This window comes from Phaenicophaeus curvirostris, chromosome 8, assembly GCF_032191515.1.
Source record: "Phaenicophaeus curvirostris isolate KB17595 chromosome 8, BPBGC_Pcur_1.0, whole genome shotgun sequence".
Classification (NCBI taxonomy): Eukaryota; Metazoa; Chordata; class Aves; order Cuculiformes; family Cuculidae; genus Phaenicophaeus; species Phaenicophaeus curvirostris.
In genome coordinates this window covers 26,393,916-26,409,192 of record NC_091399.1, presented here as the reverse complement: position 1 = coordinate 26,409,192, position 15,277 = coordinate 26,393,916, and the positions used below count along the sequence as shown (strand labels likewise).

At 38.3% G+C, this 15,277-nt stretch overlaps 1 protein-coding gene across 1 annotated transcript in view; it reads right to left on the bottom strand.

The window, feature by feature from the left end:
- Positions 1-15,277, bottom strand: part of PIGK (phosphatidylinositol glycan anchor biosynthesis class K) — a 70,629-nt gene that overhangs the window by 50,599 nt on the left and 4,753 nt on the right. The window contains exons 4-9 of the mRNA XM_069862892.1: positions 11,576-11,711; positions 10,189-10,300; positions 9,753-9,849; positions 9,295-9,412; positions 8,872-8,982; positions 5,517-5,689 (exon numbers count right to left, since the gene is read on the bottom strand). Of these exons, the coding sequence (XP_069718993.1) occupies positions 5,517-5,689; positions 8,872-8,982; positions 9,295-9,412; positions 9,753-9,849; positions 10,189-10,300; positions 11,576-11,711 (747 nt within the window). The remainder of the gene's footprint in view (positions 1-5,516; positions 5,690-8,871; positions 8,983-9,294; positions 9,413-9,752; positions 9,850-10,188; positions 10,301-11,575; positions 11,712-15,277) is intronic.

Below are 15,277 nucleotides of genomic sequence, written 5' to 3'. Positions count from 1 at the left end.
GCATGGACCAAAACTGAGTGGGATAATGACTTCTTTATCTCTGCTGATGATGCCCTTCTTGACGCATCCCAGCATCCCAGCTGAGCCTGTTGTCCATCAAGACCCCCAGGTCCTTCTCCACAGAGCTGCTCTTCAGTCAGGTGGAACCCAGTTTGAGCTGCACACCAGGGCTATGTATGCGTTTATCTCCACTGAACTTCATAAGGTTCCTGCTAGCCCACTCTAATCTTACATTAGCCCCTCAAATTTACACCAAACAAAGTTCAACTCCCCCTTTCCTCCCCTTCCCAGTAGTTTCACAGAGGGGATGAGGTGGTGGGAATTACAGAGATTCCCTTTCCATTCTGCTGAAATGACAGGGCCTGATTGGCAGGCGTGAAATGATATGAGCTCTTTAATTTCACAGAGTATTTGACACTTTGGGCATATTTTATGATGATTTTTTTTTTTCTAACATCTCCCTGATTTCACAGAGTATTTGAGACTTTGGGTTTTTATGATTTTTTTTTTTTCCTAAAAGCTCTTTAATGTCACAGTTTATTTGTGAGTTTGGGGTTTTATGATGACTTTTTTTTCTAAATGCTGTTATTTCACAGATTATTTGAGAGTTCAGGCTTTTATGATGATTTTTTTTTTACTAAAATCTCCTTGATTTCACAGAATACTTGAGAGTTTGGACCCCTCTACAGGGAGGCAGGCGGTGCAAGGCGGCGCTGCCACCTGCCGGCACCTTCCACAGCCCAAACCCACCTCACCGCAACAAATACACCTTTTTTTACCTTTAATTCAAGGGGGAGGGGGCTCTGTGATGTAAATCTATCACATAATGGCAAATTAGGAGGCAAATGAGAACTGGGAATCGCTCAGGGAACAAGAGCTTTCAGAATGACTCCAAGGAATTATTTATGAAACCTAAAAGGATCACAAATATAAGGCATCTGGGGAAAAAAGGAATGGTAAATGCAGGACAAGCCCTTTTTTTTTAATTTTAAAAGGCCCACTGAGTCAAACAGTATCAACTGGCTAAAAAAACACCTTTAGGTTGACAAAGTGGATCCCCGTGGATTCAGAGACACACAGACAGCATCAACCAACAAAGAAACTACCTTTAGGTTCACAAACTGTATCAGAGACACACAGACAGTATCAACCAACTAAAAAAATACATTTAGGTTCACAAACTGGATCCCCATGGATTCAGAAACAGCATCAACTGGCTAAAAAACTACCTGTAGGTTGACAAACTGGATCCCCGTGGATTCAGGAACAGTATCAACCAACCGAAAAACTACCTTTAGGTTGAAAAACTGGATCTCCATGGATCACACAACAGCAGCTTTACTTCTTATTAAGCACATGAAACTGAACATAACTGGAGGAAAATAAGAAAGGACTGGAAAGAGACAGAAAAGAGGCACTAACACAAAAGTAATAGATTGAGAGAACATTAGCTATCAACATCCTGCAAATGAACCAATTACTCACAATTATTCTGCTAGACGAGCAGCCTTGCTAACACAAGTGGCCAATTTGTTTAGTTTTAGGAAAACAGCCACTGCCAGTAGTACCACAATTCTTCTTAACAGAAGTATTAAATATGAAACCCTATTCTCAAAAGCAATGAAACTAGGATGGTTTTATACAAGTCTGTCTGTAATTCACTTCTTACTGCCCTCAAGAGAAATATTCATCCCAATTTTTACCAACATTTTCCGCTGATACACATCTTTTTCTCAAGACAGGGGCTGAAAAGGAGAAAGTGTTCCAACTGGCTGCAGAGCTACAATGCAAGCTTGAGACACACACTGCTGATTTCCAAGATCTACTAAACTCTGTGAGGCTCCTTCTCCAGAGATGCAGGATTTCTTCTACTCCTCAATGTTTACTTTTCGCTCTTTTGTGGGGATTTAGACAAAATATAGAATCATAGAATAACCAGGTTGGAAGAGACCCACCAGATCATCGAGTCCAACCATTCCTATCAACCACTAAACCATGTTCCTTAGCACCTCGTCCACCTGTGCCTTAAACACCTCCAGGGAAGGTGACTCAACCACCTCCCTGGGCAAATACATAATCAGCTGAAGCCCCAGAACCCCTGTACTGCCAGGTTCTCTGCTAAAATTGGCCGCTACAAACCCAGCCAGGACTGTGGCACCTGCAGAACAAGCCCTTTGAAGTGAACACAGCTCAGACAGAAACTGCTAAGGAGAAAGGAAGCAGCAGAGAATTCTTCCTTTTATTTTTTAAAGCTTTTACTCACAAATACTCACCTACTACTATGTGGCCAGAAAAGAACCTGCTTCCTTTTGGTTAATTAGAAGTTGCTTGTTGTATAAGTCTCAGCCAAAGGCAATTTCAAAGGCCTTGCCTGTCCAATGTCATGGCTTGTGCTCAACATGAAACTGCCAGCTCTGATCTGGTTGCACAGCTATAGCTCATGCTGAGCTTGGGAGTGGACCCCTGTTAGGAAGTAATTGCTAAGCAATTGTGTAACAACAGAAGGAAGGTCTGTCCAAAATATTTGGGAAAGTCACAGCAGTGGGTTAGAGTAAAACTTGAACAGCCCGCCCGCAGCGCCATCCCAATACATGTTCATGCCTCACACAACAGCATCTTCTTTATCCAATATCTACATAATCAGAGCTTTATCTGTTTTATTCATTTGGTTTTTAATGCCGTTAACTGCATATATGACACTTGCATCATTAAGACAAACAAATCTGATCTAACACAGGCTACTTCAGACTGCATCAGAGCTGAGGTCTGCATTTCACTTTCTGGTTATGCACCGTAACACAAATATTCTGCAGCATTCTACTGCCACCAGTGTGCAAATAGGAAAGAAAAAACACATCAAGCTAACAGCAAGGGAAGACTAAAACAAAAAGGAAATTATTCATAAAGGAATGAAGCCAAGAGACAATATCAAATATTAAACCAATAAAACTCTGCAAATTCTGTAACTGGACTGCAATACAAAAAAAAAAAAAAAAAAAGGAAGAGATGAAGAGACAAGATTCTGCATAGATTTTGTCAGAGTAGAAAAAGATCTGCAAGCTTAGTCGTTAATGTAATGCACCAAAATTTGTATTAGTAGTAAATACTCGTGATTTATCAAATACTTCCTGGTAAATACTTCCTGCAAACCCTGAAGGGGGGTGAGTCCAATTTTACATGACTTTTATTCCTATTCATAAAGGCTTTTCAAAATATTAGGCATGAACATGATCATTCATGACTAATTTGGAAGGATTTTTAATTTTTAATAAACTTGATTTAGATCTCTCTCAATGTTACAAAAAAAGAATAAACCAGGCTGTGCCAGCCCCATCTTTCCCTCACTATTTTAGCTAAAAGTGCAATCTGGGGTGTCAACAGCCACCACATTCCCAAAAGGCATAGAAGAGCTTAAGTAACACTGAGGATGTTAAGAATATGCATTCACATGTATTCATTCAAAGGTCATTCTTACATTAATTTGGGACAATCTGGGTAGTATCTATTCAAAGATCACATAATTTGTGAAGTGTTCTGACTTAACATGCTCAGAAATAGATGAGTGTAATGTTAGAATTTTCCTTAGATAAAACGAAAGTAACTAGTTCTTGCACAGCAGACTCTCCAAAACTACATTTTTATAAAGCATTAACATTCTTATGTAATAAATCTACTTCAAGTTGTAATCCTTAAATTTGTTGTAGCAAAACAGATCTGTCGTACTAACAGGTACTGACCTCAGAACTCTCTTTAAGGAATTGATCCACACTCCACATCACTATTTATACAGCTATACTACAACTTTCCAGCACTCTCCTACAAAGTCCATACTTTCTTCTCCATTAAAAATCACATTCTCTTCACAACTCTTCCAAAGTGGTAACAAGAAACTGAGAACTTAAGTACCTTTTTCCTGAAAATTGTATCTGGATATAGTGCAATAAAAAACTTACTTTTTTGCAAGAGATCACTTTAAAATGGTCATACACTTTACAGATGTGAGGCAGTATTCCATAAACTGCTGCATGCTTCCATTTCTAACCGTACACGTCCTCAAAGACTCTCTTGAGCTAAAGGAGCTATTTAGCTACTAAACCAGCCTGTTCCTATCCCTTCCAATTTCAGACTTAAGTGAAGCAGAATTGCCATGATAATGTAATGCAGCTTTCATTAAATATCAGAATATTTCACATGGATAATATTCCTCTCTGTGCATGACTGTCCATATCTCAACATTGCTTCCCTGTGTCCTATTCAGGAGTGTCAGATACCTAAATTCCGCTTCATACGTTGGCACCAAGCTAGATCAAAAATAAAAGCTGAAAATTCCAATCGCTTACTTCCTGTTCCAGAACAGTGATGTCATCCAAAACCTATTTCTCCTTTTAATTATAATAGAAACATACACAGGGAAGTTTTCATCATTGTTTTTGACTAGCAAAATGTCTGTTATTTGCCAAACTATTTTTTTTCAATGAAAAAACAAATTTAGTGTCACTAAATGCTGTTCTAAACTGAGGAGCCACAAAATTAGCTTAAGATCTATATAGCTTGTACTAATGTGCATGATATAGATAAAATTGCAGTATGAAAATAAATTCTGAAATACACTAAACCACATAGGATATTTTTAATTACGAGGACCAAAGTTAGCATTATCATTGAAAGCAATAAAATTAGAATCCCTTAACGTATTCTTGGATTTGAGCAACAGTAAGCAAAAAGGTAGACTATAATTTACTTAAATGTATGAAAAATATTTCATCCCTAGTATAGCATACTATTTCAAATCTTTTTTCCCCCGCCCCCATCTTAGAGGACAGTACCACAAAACAAAAGATAAACAGAAGTTAAAGCACAACACTAAATAAACTCTACAGTACAAGCCCATCTTCCTTTACATGTCTCCAATAGGTGGCAACAGAATACCAAAAATACCAAGTAGTTTGTAGTTCTTCATCCACAAAGTAGTGGAACCCCCGTTACAACTTCAATCAGTGAACTTGCACCAGCAAATTTATTCAAATGAACTGCTGCCTCTCAGCAACAGAAATTCTCAGGACAGTTATAATGTCAAAAGCCAGAGGATTCACAGAACAGAAACAGACCATTTATTCAAAAGCAAGTTGTTACAAAACAACTAACTGATGGCTTACACGAGGAGCTTATCTGAGGGAGCAAACAATTACAAGCAGGAATTGACAGTAACAAAATGTTTCTCCACGTTAAAGAAGAAATCCTATGAAAGAAAGAAAAATGTTGTTGCTGACATCCACACCTCTGTCTTTAGCAGCATTTATTTATACGGCTGAATAAAAGGGTGAGAATTTTTAAACAGAAAGTTTTCAGCTGAAAAAAAACAACTTTATAAGTGGTAGCAGGTCCAGATGAACTCCCTGATACCTTGTACGACATGAGAGGAAATGAGAGAAACTGTCTTTTCTTGACAGTTATACAACTCAATTCTTTCTGTGACAGACAGCTATATAAATCAAGTCTAAATAATGACTACTTACTTGCTTTCAAAACCAGCTACGTCGCGGTCCAAAGAAATTGTCTCTGTCGTAATTTCCACCTTTCTCACACTGCCAAAGAAGTCTGTTATCAGAACGTTTTGAGGGTCCCGCTGAAAAAGATCAGTTCGGTGCCCAGGTGTGGAAACACACAAACTCTTGGGACAGACCTGAAACTGAAAACCAAGATGAACAATCATATCTTGTTCTTCATTCATCAATACTCTCTACATAAACCTTCCAAAATGAAATTGCTATAAAGAGAAAGATAAATGCCACATATAACTTGAATTAATTTCAGTACAACAGCTGGAAAAAAAAAAAAAAGAATCTCTGAATCACAAGTTGGAAGAGACTTCTGGAGATCATCCAGTCCAATCCCCTTGCCAAAGCAGGTTTCCCCAGAGCAGGTTGCACAGGAACACGTCCAGGCAGGTTAAGAATGTCTCCAGAGAAGGAGACTCCGCAACCTCCCTGGGCAGCCTATCCCAGTGCTCCGTCACCCTTACAGTAAAGTTCTTCCTCATTTTGAGAAGGAATGTCCTGTGCTCCAGTTAGTGCCCATTACCCCTTGTCCTGTTACCGAGCACCTCTGAAAAGAGGCTGGCCCCATCCTCTCAACACCGGCCCTTTAGATATTCATAAGAATTGATAAGGTCCCCTCTCAGTCTTCTCCAGGCTAAACAGACCCACTCCTCTGAGCCTTTCCTCAAAGGAGAGATACTCCAGTCCCCTGATCATCTTTGTGGACTCTGCTGGACTCTTTCCAGTAGCTCCTTTTCTTTCTTGAACCGGGGAGCCCAGAACTGGACACAGGACTCTGGATGGGACCTCGCTAGGGCAGAGTAGCAGAGGAGAGAACCTCCCTTAACCTGCTTGCTCTGCTCTTCTTGATGTGCCCCAGGAGACCACTGGGCTGCATTCAGCACTGAAAGTGGGAAACTGATACTGCACCGAACTGTTTCCAACCAGTCCCACAACTGTAAGAGGCTGAGATGAATCTTGAATAAAAGCGTGCAATGGCACTGAGATGATTTCAGTATTAAAAATCTACTTATCCAGTACCAGTGCAAAGCACTTACACCACAGCAGACTGACACTAAGAACTGAGGTCTTCTGACAAAAAAAGTCAAGTCAAATGCTGGGTAAATGAAACACAGCTGTTCATACATCATTTTGTTTGGGGTTTTTTTAAAATAAAATCTTATTCAAACAAAGCTAAACAATGCCACAGAATGAGAACTTTGTTATCTTGACTTTTCTTAATAACATTTTTAGCTATTTTACGACAAATCATATCTCATTTGTAAATGTATTTGAATCTTCTCTTAAAAGTTCAAATATGCGACATTTCAATTTAGTCTACTTTTTTTTGAATTGTGATCAAATGGAAAGTCAGTCATTTGCAAGGCTTTCTGCTATCCCTTAGCAACACAGATACAGCAGGTGGGGAGTAGGTGGTGGACTGGATTATGAGAAAAGATGTCTCATTCTTTGCAGGAATGCAATATCTTGGGTGGATGTGAAGAGAAGCTGTTTTAAGAGGAGATGGAGAAAAGTAAAGAGGTGATGTGATAAAAGCAGTGTAACCAATACAAGAGCAGACACCCGACATATCAGAAAATTAGATACTTAATATATTATCTTGAGTTTGGAAAGCATTCATTTTAGGAAATCAGACTTGATAAGCAGTAAATCTATGTTCTGAAACAAGCAAAACACAAACAGCACATTCCAGTGCCAAAGTATCCCCCATAACTGCTGGCAAATAAGTGGTGTGAAGTACAGGCATACTACAACTCAGTACATGATCCTCACAAATTGTGATATATTTGGGTCCATTCTCTTCTCTTCCCAGAGCAGCAATAAGCCAATCAATGACACATAGCAGGATGACTTCAATGACATAAGAAACTTAGCAGTATGGGATAACTTTCCACAGCTCTCCCTAAGTATTTGGCTTATAAGCAAAAACAAAAACACTGGGGAGAACGTCTAGATCTTCCCCAAAGAGCTCAAAAGATAAACTGCTTGGCCAGCTAACAAATTTTCTAAACATTTCACATCTGGATTAATATCTAGCTGGCCAGACCAGTTACACCACTTCCCAGAGAGTGTCTTATATAGTAGAAACCACTGTCCCTTTTTTATGGCTTATTTTTTTTAACAGCAATTCATTTTCTGGTTTGCAGAACAGAGCTCTGAAGTGGTGTTTGAGTAATTGGCTAGAAGATATTTAATCAATAAAGAACTTGCATATTCTTCTTTAACAAGATTCATTTTAAAGTTATCTGTATCCCATGATCAGAAGGTATTAAACTACAGGACAGAACTTCATTCCCATGGTAGTAAAAGAATCTTGACTCTTAGTCACAGAATCAATTCTGTATCAACATAAAATCTGTCAAGTGTGGGTTGTTTAGAGTGAATTCTATTACACATCCAGCAGCCAGGCTAACACCAGCCTCCGTAGACAGAGGGTGGCATAAAACTTTTGAGCAGCTGCTCCTTTTACAGAAATGAATCAAAAGACAATGTGTTCTGTAAGTGGTGGCTCTTAGATCACCGACACAGCAAGTCATAATTTACAGCTACAAGGCACCAAAGAATAATGTATTACTACAATGAAACTAGCCCTGGAACAGGTATAAAGGGCTAACAGAGTAAATAAAATATAGTTACTTTTTATGTCCTCTCACCAGCGTATACATCTGTTACAGAGGCATTTTCATAAATTTTGTTATAGGTTACCTGGTTGTTTTGGGGTTTTTTTCCCCCTTCTACCCTATACCTGAAAGATACAATTAATATTTATCTAAGGATACAAATAACTAGGAACACTGTTGGATTTGGACGTATCTTGCTCTGGAATCTAAGCAGACATGCAGAAAAATTAGGCTCTACAGGTATTTGTGAGTGCATGCTTAGAATTTTAATTGTTAATCACCTTTGCAAAAGAATACCCATGACTGCCTTTCCACATCTGCAAGTGTCTGCTGTTCATTAAGCTGACTTTAAAAGCTTCCTACAATAATTTTTCATGTGCAAATACTTCATTCTTTTGAAATGAATACTTAATGACTACTTTATTCATTTTTCAACGAATAAAAAAAATATCTACCTAAATTTTGTTAATTTTTCCTGTAGCCAGCACACCACTTTCACACTGAGGACAATCCTTGAAGTGTTACATTACAAATACAATTAATAATGGCAAAGAGACCCTCCCTCCCAAGCCGCTTTTGAGAGAAACAGCAGGAGAACAAAAAGCATTTGGAGAATCCTACAGACAAAATAAATTAGTTTTGAAATGGTTAAAGTCATTAGCATATTCATGAATACTGAGTATTCTACTTACTAGGTCATTCATATTTGTCTGACTGGCTGGATGAATTTCTTCCAAGAACTCTAGCACATAGAAAGTGTATCGGTCCATAAGATGAACGCCAATCGCAAGGTCAGGTTGATGCTTAAAAACAACAAACAACAGTTATTGGGCAGGTGGAGGAGGAGGGAACTCAATATTTAGGAGAGGAAATAAAATGCAACAGCCTGTAATAGGGTTCTTGTTCTTAGGCAAATTACAAAAAGAAAACGACAAGTCATGAAGAAAAATATTGTTGACAAGCTGAATAATACAGTTTCTCTTCATTTTTCTAGACTATAACCTAGTCATCTCCGTGTTTGCCAAAAAGCTGGGAACTTTTTTAGTTAAAAAGCAATAGGACTTATGCTTTTAACTTAGGTGTTCTAAAAATAACATTCATAAAAATCTACTTACTGATAAAGAATCTTCTCCTACTTGGCTGCTAGCCAAGGCCATTATATTAGGTGAATAAAATCGTTCATACATGGATGCTCCTTGACAAGTATCAATAATAAACAACAATTCGTTGTACCTGAAAGAAGTAAAACACCTTCTTTACCTGTCTCTCTTTAAATCGAAACAACATATACATACTTTGCTATTGGTTACCAGGACAGCTGCCAGGAACCTAAGGAACAGAGGAGTTCACACTGATTGCAAGACACGAATTTAGTCAAAGCAACACATTTCATGGCTGTAACTGCAGGAAGCTGAAAGCACAAATTAAAACTCTTCTTTCTGAACGCAGACATCAATGCAATTTTATGGAGAAAGGGCAGTATCCCTGCAGAAGGTCAGCAAGGTCTACTGGTCTACTTCAGACATGTTCATGAAATACAGTACTTCAATGCTAAACAAAGCTTTTTTCTTACCTTCTTTTCTGCCACATTTGTTCAAAGGCATCAGCAAGTTCTACATTTGTGATTTCTTCAGAATCTTGAAATTTTAGGAAACCATTTCCACCGTGACCTGACAGAAAAATCACAAGTGAGGCAAGCAGGTAGTTTACAGAAAAATATTCAGCACTGTTGACTGTTTTTCTAAAAAAAAAAAAAAAAGGCAAACATTTTTCTTCCTATAAACAGACTCCAGCAAAAGAAAAGTAAGAGCAGTACACATGTATCATTTAAAATTGAAACCTCTACTTGCTAAGTACTGGTTTGCAAGCTTTTTCTTCATTAGTATGACATGCTAATAAAAAGAAAAAAAAATCCTTTTGTTTGTTTGGACTCCTGATGGGACTTAATGCTTTCAAACAGGCCCATCCAACTGAACATCAATAAATTGTATACAGAAGCCTGTAATTACCTGTCATATATATTAGAATATTGCTTCTGTCATCAGAAAGGAGACGTTTAGATCGCGGTGTGCTTGGTGGGATTCTTCCTGTTAATACACGCAAGAAATTTTCAACAGTAACCTATGAATAGAAGCACAAAGTAATTTTCTTAAGAGAAAAATATTGATTATCAACTGTAGGCTGGGTTACATAAATTAAATAACGGAACACTGAAATATGCAGTGCACCCAACCAGACATAATATTGCACGCGATAAGCTGCATAAAGAGCTTTTCTGTTTTAAGGTTTTACTGTAGATTCACAATCATACGGTACCTTTTATTGTATCCCACTAACATGTCGTATTATTTCCAGTAAGTCCACAATCGCTATAATTTCTAAACACATTTATTGATCTGAAAATTTGTCAGAGTATAGCTTTACTCTGCCAAAGCTGCTCATGCACTCACAAAATTCTCCAACATTAGTGTATTACCATGGAAAAATAAATGCTTAAATTCCCTCTAAAGCGCAGGAAAGGAAAACAAGATCAATTTCAGTTACACAGCCTTTGAGTGATCAGGTAAGACCCGTTTGGGTGGTAAATGCAAAACTTCCTATAAAACACCACTGCCTCTTCATGCAGATGTGCAGAGCTCATTTGTGCCAACAACAAATCCATACATGGGTCAAAAAAAACTTGATAAAAAGAACATATCCCTATTTCCGTGATGTATCTTCACTTCTTTATACAAAGCTTCAGAGAAATAAAACATCTACTATACAATTAAATATCCTCCTATAAATTATTAGTAATAATTAGATAGCACTATTAAGCCATGCAATCAATGTCCAGTTCCAGATCAATCAGGAAAGACATTGTCTGTATGAAGGAATATTACACAAAAATGAAAATGTGATAGAATGCAGATTTCTAGAGTAATTACTTTACAATAATGACTAGGTTATGGCTTTTGTTTAATTTTGATAAAAGCAGATGCTTAAGACTAGAAATGTACATAGGTCTGCTAATAAACACTCCACTTGCACACTCCACGTTTCACAGTGGTGTGAATTGTTTGTAAAATGAGACACTGACCAGCCATTTCCAAAGAGAAATCTCAGTAATAAGTGTGTATTGCTAACACATAAAAGAAATTCCCTTTAGTCTTCTAACTTGGGCAATGCCATTATTTAAAATAGCCAATACACAACATGTTTCATAAATTTTAAGTACAGAGCCCAGTATCAGGAGAGGGAGGAGTGTGTGTTTTAAACCTGTCAGCCCAGAATAAAAGCCCAGCCCAAACCCAGTAATGAGAACAGAAAGACTTCCTCAGACTTCACAGATGTTTTATCAATCTTTAAACCAACAATAAAAACAAAGACCCAATGATTTAATTAAAGTGCAGTCACCTCATAGCTTCTGTAATCCACTTCCACATCATCTCCATAGACATTTAGCTCCATGTTTTTATGACTAAACACAGTAGCTGGTTTGGGGTTCCTGGGATTACATGCCATGTCATCTGCCAGCATCAGGACAATGTGACTATGGAAAATAAGACAAAAACATTAGAGCCATTCTAGTTTCACATAACAGTCAAACGGAAATTACAACAACACTGTCCTATGATTACAACAATAGCTCAGAACTTAAGCAGGTTCCTGGAATTGTAAGTGAAACTTTGCTTAGTTATGCCCTGTTTCCTTATGTACCTCCTCACTATTATAAAGATACCAGACATGGAAATGCAGCCAGTGGTGTCTAAGGGATTAAGTTAGGCCAAGAGCACAAGAGCAGTTGACATTAGCAGCTTTGTGGTACAGATTTGCCTGGACCTAGGCTGGCACAACTCATCATGCAAAATCTGGAGATGTCATGGGATGCCAAATCACTTCATAGAATCATAGAATAACCAGGTTGGAAGAGACCCACCGGATCATGAGTCCAACCATTCCTATCAAACACTAAACCATGTCCCTTAGCACCTCGTCCACCCGTGCCTTAAACACCTCCAGGGAAGGTGAATCAACCACCTCCCTGGGCAGCCTCTGCCAGTGCCCAATGACCCTTTCTGTGAAAAATTTTTTCCTAATGTCCAGCCTAAACCTCCCCTGGTGGAGCTTGAGGCCATTCCCTCTTGTCCTGTCCCCTGTCACTTGGGAGAAGAGGCCAGCACCCTCCTCTCTACAACCTCCTTTCAGGTAGTTGTAGAGAGCAATGAGGTCTCCCCTCAGCCTCCTCTTCTCCAGGCTAAACACCCCCAGCTCTCTCAGCCGCTCCTCATAAGGCCTGTTCTCCAGCCCCCTCACCAGCTTTGTTGCTCTTCTCTGGACTCGTTCCAGAGCCTCAACATCCTTCATGCAGCTCTACAGAACAAATTCCAGCTTGTTTGCACCTCCTCAGAAAGATCAATTAAAAACATTATGACAATTTTTAATTACATTTCAGGAGCTCCTGAACACTTCTCACTCTACTACATCTGATACACTACTGTGTGATTATCTGTGCTAATGGAATTTTCCTGAGGAATACAAGTGGGCTGACATCAAACATTCTGTCTTCTTCATAACAGCAAGAAAAAAAAACTAACCCAGCATTTCACAGTACCAAGAAAAAAAACCCAACACAACAGTATATTATAAAGCTGTTCCACCTTGCATGCAGCCAAAGATCTGTATTTCACCTGGCAGGGTCAGGTTAGGGTCAAAATATGAAATAACAAGTAGTCACTGGAGACTGTTAGCAATAGGAAGAACGTGTCAGAGATGCCTGGACAAGGTGACATCAGTCCTTTCCTTGGATAACCCTATCTTAGATCTAGTTTGTCCCAGAGCGTGATGTCTGTGTTCTCCCAAGCAATATTTAGAAAAGGAAAGCTCTGCATCCTGCAAATAACACTGCTAATTCAGACTCTCAGGCAAGAAGTTTTAAATTAAACTGTGTCCAGATATTTAAACACCATGCCTGTACTTGTTTGCGTGAGCACTTTAAGTAAAGTTATTCTTTATCAAGTGCTAATAAACTACACAAAAAAGAGAAAGACAGAAATGCTGTCCAACATCTCATAAGCATAAATCCTCAAAAATAATCAAAGTAAATTATTTCAATGGGAATAAAATGCTGGCATAAATATGAAGCTGTAATGACAGAAGCCAGAGGAGGAGATTTTCTATCTCTCCACAAATGCACAACAGTATATAACTATTGAAAATGACTTAGTAGGAAGCAAGAGTTGAATATATACCTTGCAGGTTTACTGAGATAGCAGAGTGTACACATGTATTTGGTATTGCACTCAGAGGAAAATATTCCAGACTAAGCCATCGCTAAGCCTAAAGTTTAGCACAGTATTTTTGCTAGGAATGTGTCTATTAGAAATAAAAAAAAGGAATAATTACACATCACTCAGTAACAGGTTGTGCACAGCGATAGAACAGACAGGCGAGCAACAGCATGCAAAGTTTGTACACTGTATGGCATTCTTAAAAGTGTAGTGTACAAGTGGTTCTCACACACAACAAAACAGCCTCAGTGTTAATTTGCAGCTGAACTGTTAAACCAAAGTAATCTAACCACATATTACATCAATACTATTTTCATTATGTAAAAATTATCCTGTATAATGATCGCAAGAATCAAAAAAGAATTTCTGTATTCCTTTTGCCCTTGTTTTATTTCAGCAAAACCTTTCAGTTACAAATTGAAGCACTGTGCTCATTTGTCAACAGATCAGAGCAACTTAGTCATAAACCACAAATCATTTTCCTAATGAGTTCTGTTATTGGGTGACAAAGCTACTTAAAGCACTATATTGACACACTTCCATTCAAACTGAAGCTATGCACAAACCCCTCCAAAAAAACTAACTCTAAGAATAATGATCAATGTTATTGATAAATGTAATTTCCATACATATATACATATATATACATGATATAATCGTGATAAATGTTTAATATGTGATTTTTTTTTTTAAGTCTTACCAATGCAAATGGGAAAAAATAGGCTCTCCCTCTGTAAGTCTTCTACACTGTCTTATTCTTGACCTTAATCTAAAGCATTGTTGGTTTTTTTGAGCTACATTTCCAGATTCTTGGGTATGAATAAGAAATGGATCAGGCTATTGAGCAACAGAAATCTCCAGCCATGCTATTGCTTTCGCGGTGTTCCTAAAACGGCCAACTATTCTGACTTCAATGGTGATGATGGATGGATTCAGAGAAGATTAAAGTCCTCAGGTGAGGATAAAACTAGTGAAAGAATTTCTAAGGCACTGCCTAGGGTGCCTGTGCTTCAAAGGCTGTACAGGGAAGACGGATGATTCTGAATTAGATGTCAAAGAAAAAAATACCATATTTCAGTGGCTTTCAGCCCACAATGCCTGGGAAGTACTTTCCCTTGGATTTACAGCTCTGAAAAGCTTCCAAAGATAGGTTTCAACATACTCTTTCAAAAGCAGAGAAGTCCCTCTTTTTTAAAATAAACACAAGGAACAGCATGATGCTGCCGCTGCGTTCACAGAGTGAAAGCTAAGTGGGGACTCCAGATACTACAGTTTTGGACTTGGACAACAAAAAAAAAAAAAGGCCATACAAACCTAATCCAGCAGAAGATGCATTTTGCAATGATGGAATGGGCCATACTTCTTTAGGCAGACATGCTGGAGAATCTACCAGTTCTCTAAACCAACATTAAAAATCAGGACCACCAGGACTTCCATAGGAGTCTATGGGTACATATAGCCTATTACTCAATGGATGCCAGCCTCGAAAATTCACTTCCACAGTTCTCTTACAAGTAAATTGCATTCCAAAACAGCTGGATGGAACTGTGCCAATGCTCCTAGAACTTCCACTAGGAACCCAATGAAAAGACACTTCAAAACAGCGTGTTCACTTTGTTAATCCTGTTGCCAAAGAAGGTCTACTATTTTAACCGTGCTGCTATCCTAGAGAAGCATAATTTATATAGAAAAAGCTTCTGGTTTCTCTAAAAACATCATGCAAAAACGTATTTTTCAAGGCTACTTTAGATACGTAGGAGCTGCTTTGTGTGAAGTCTTTAGTTTAGAGACTTTCAGAGTAGTTTCAGATGTGGGATTCTTAGATTTT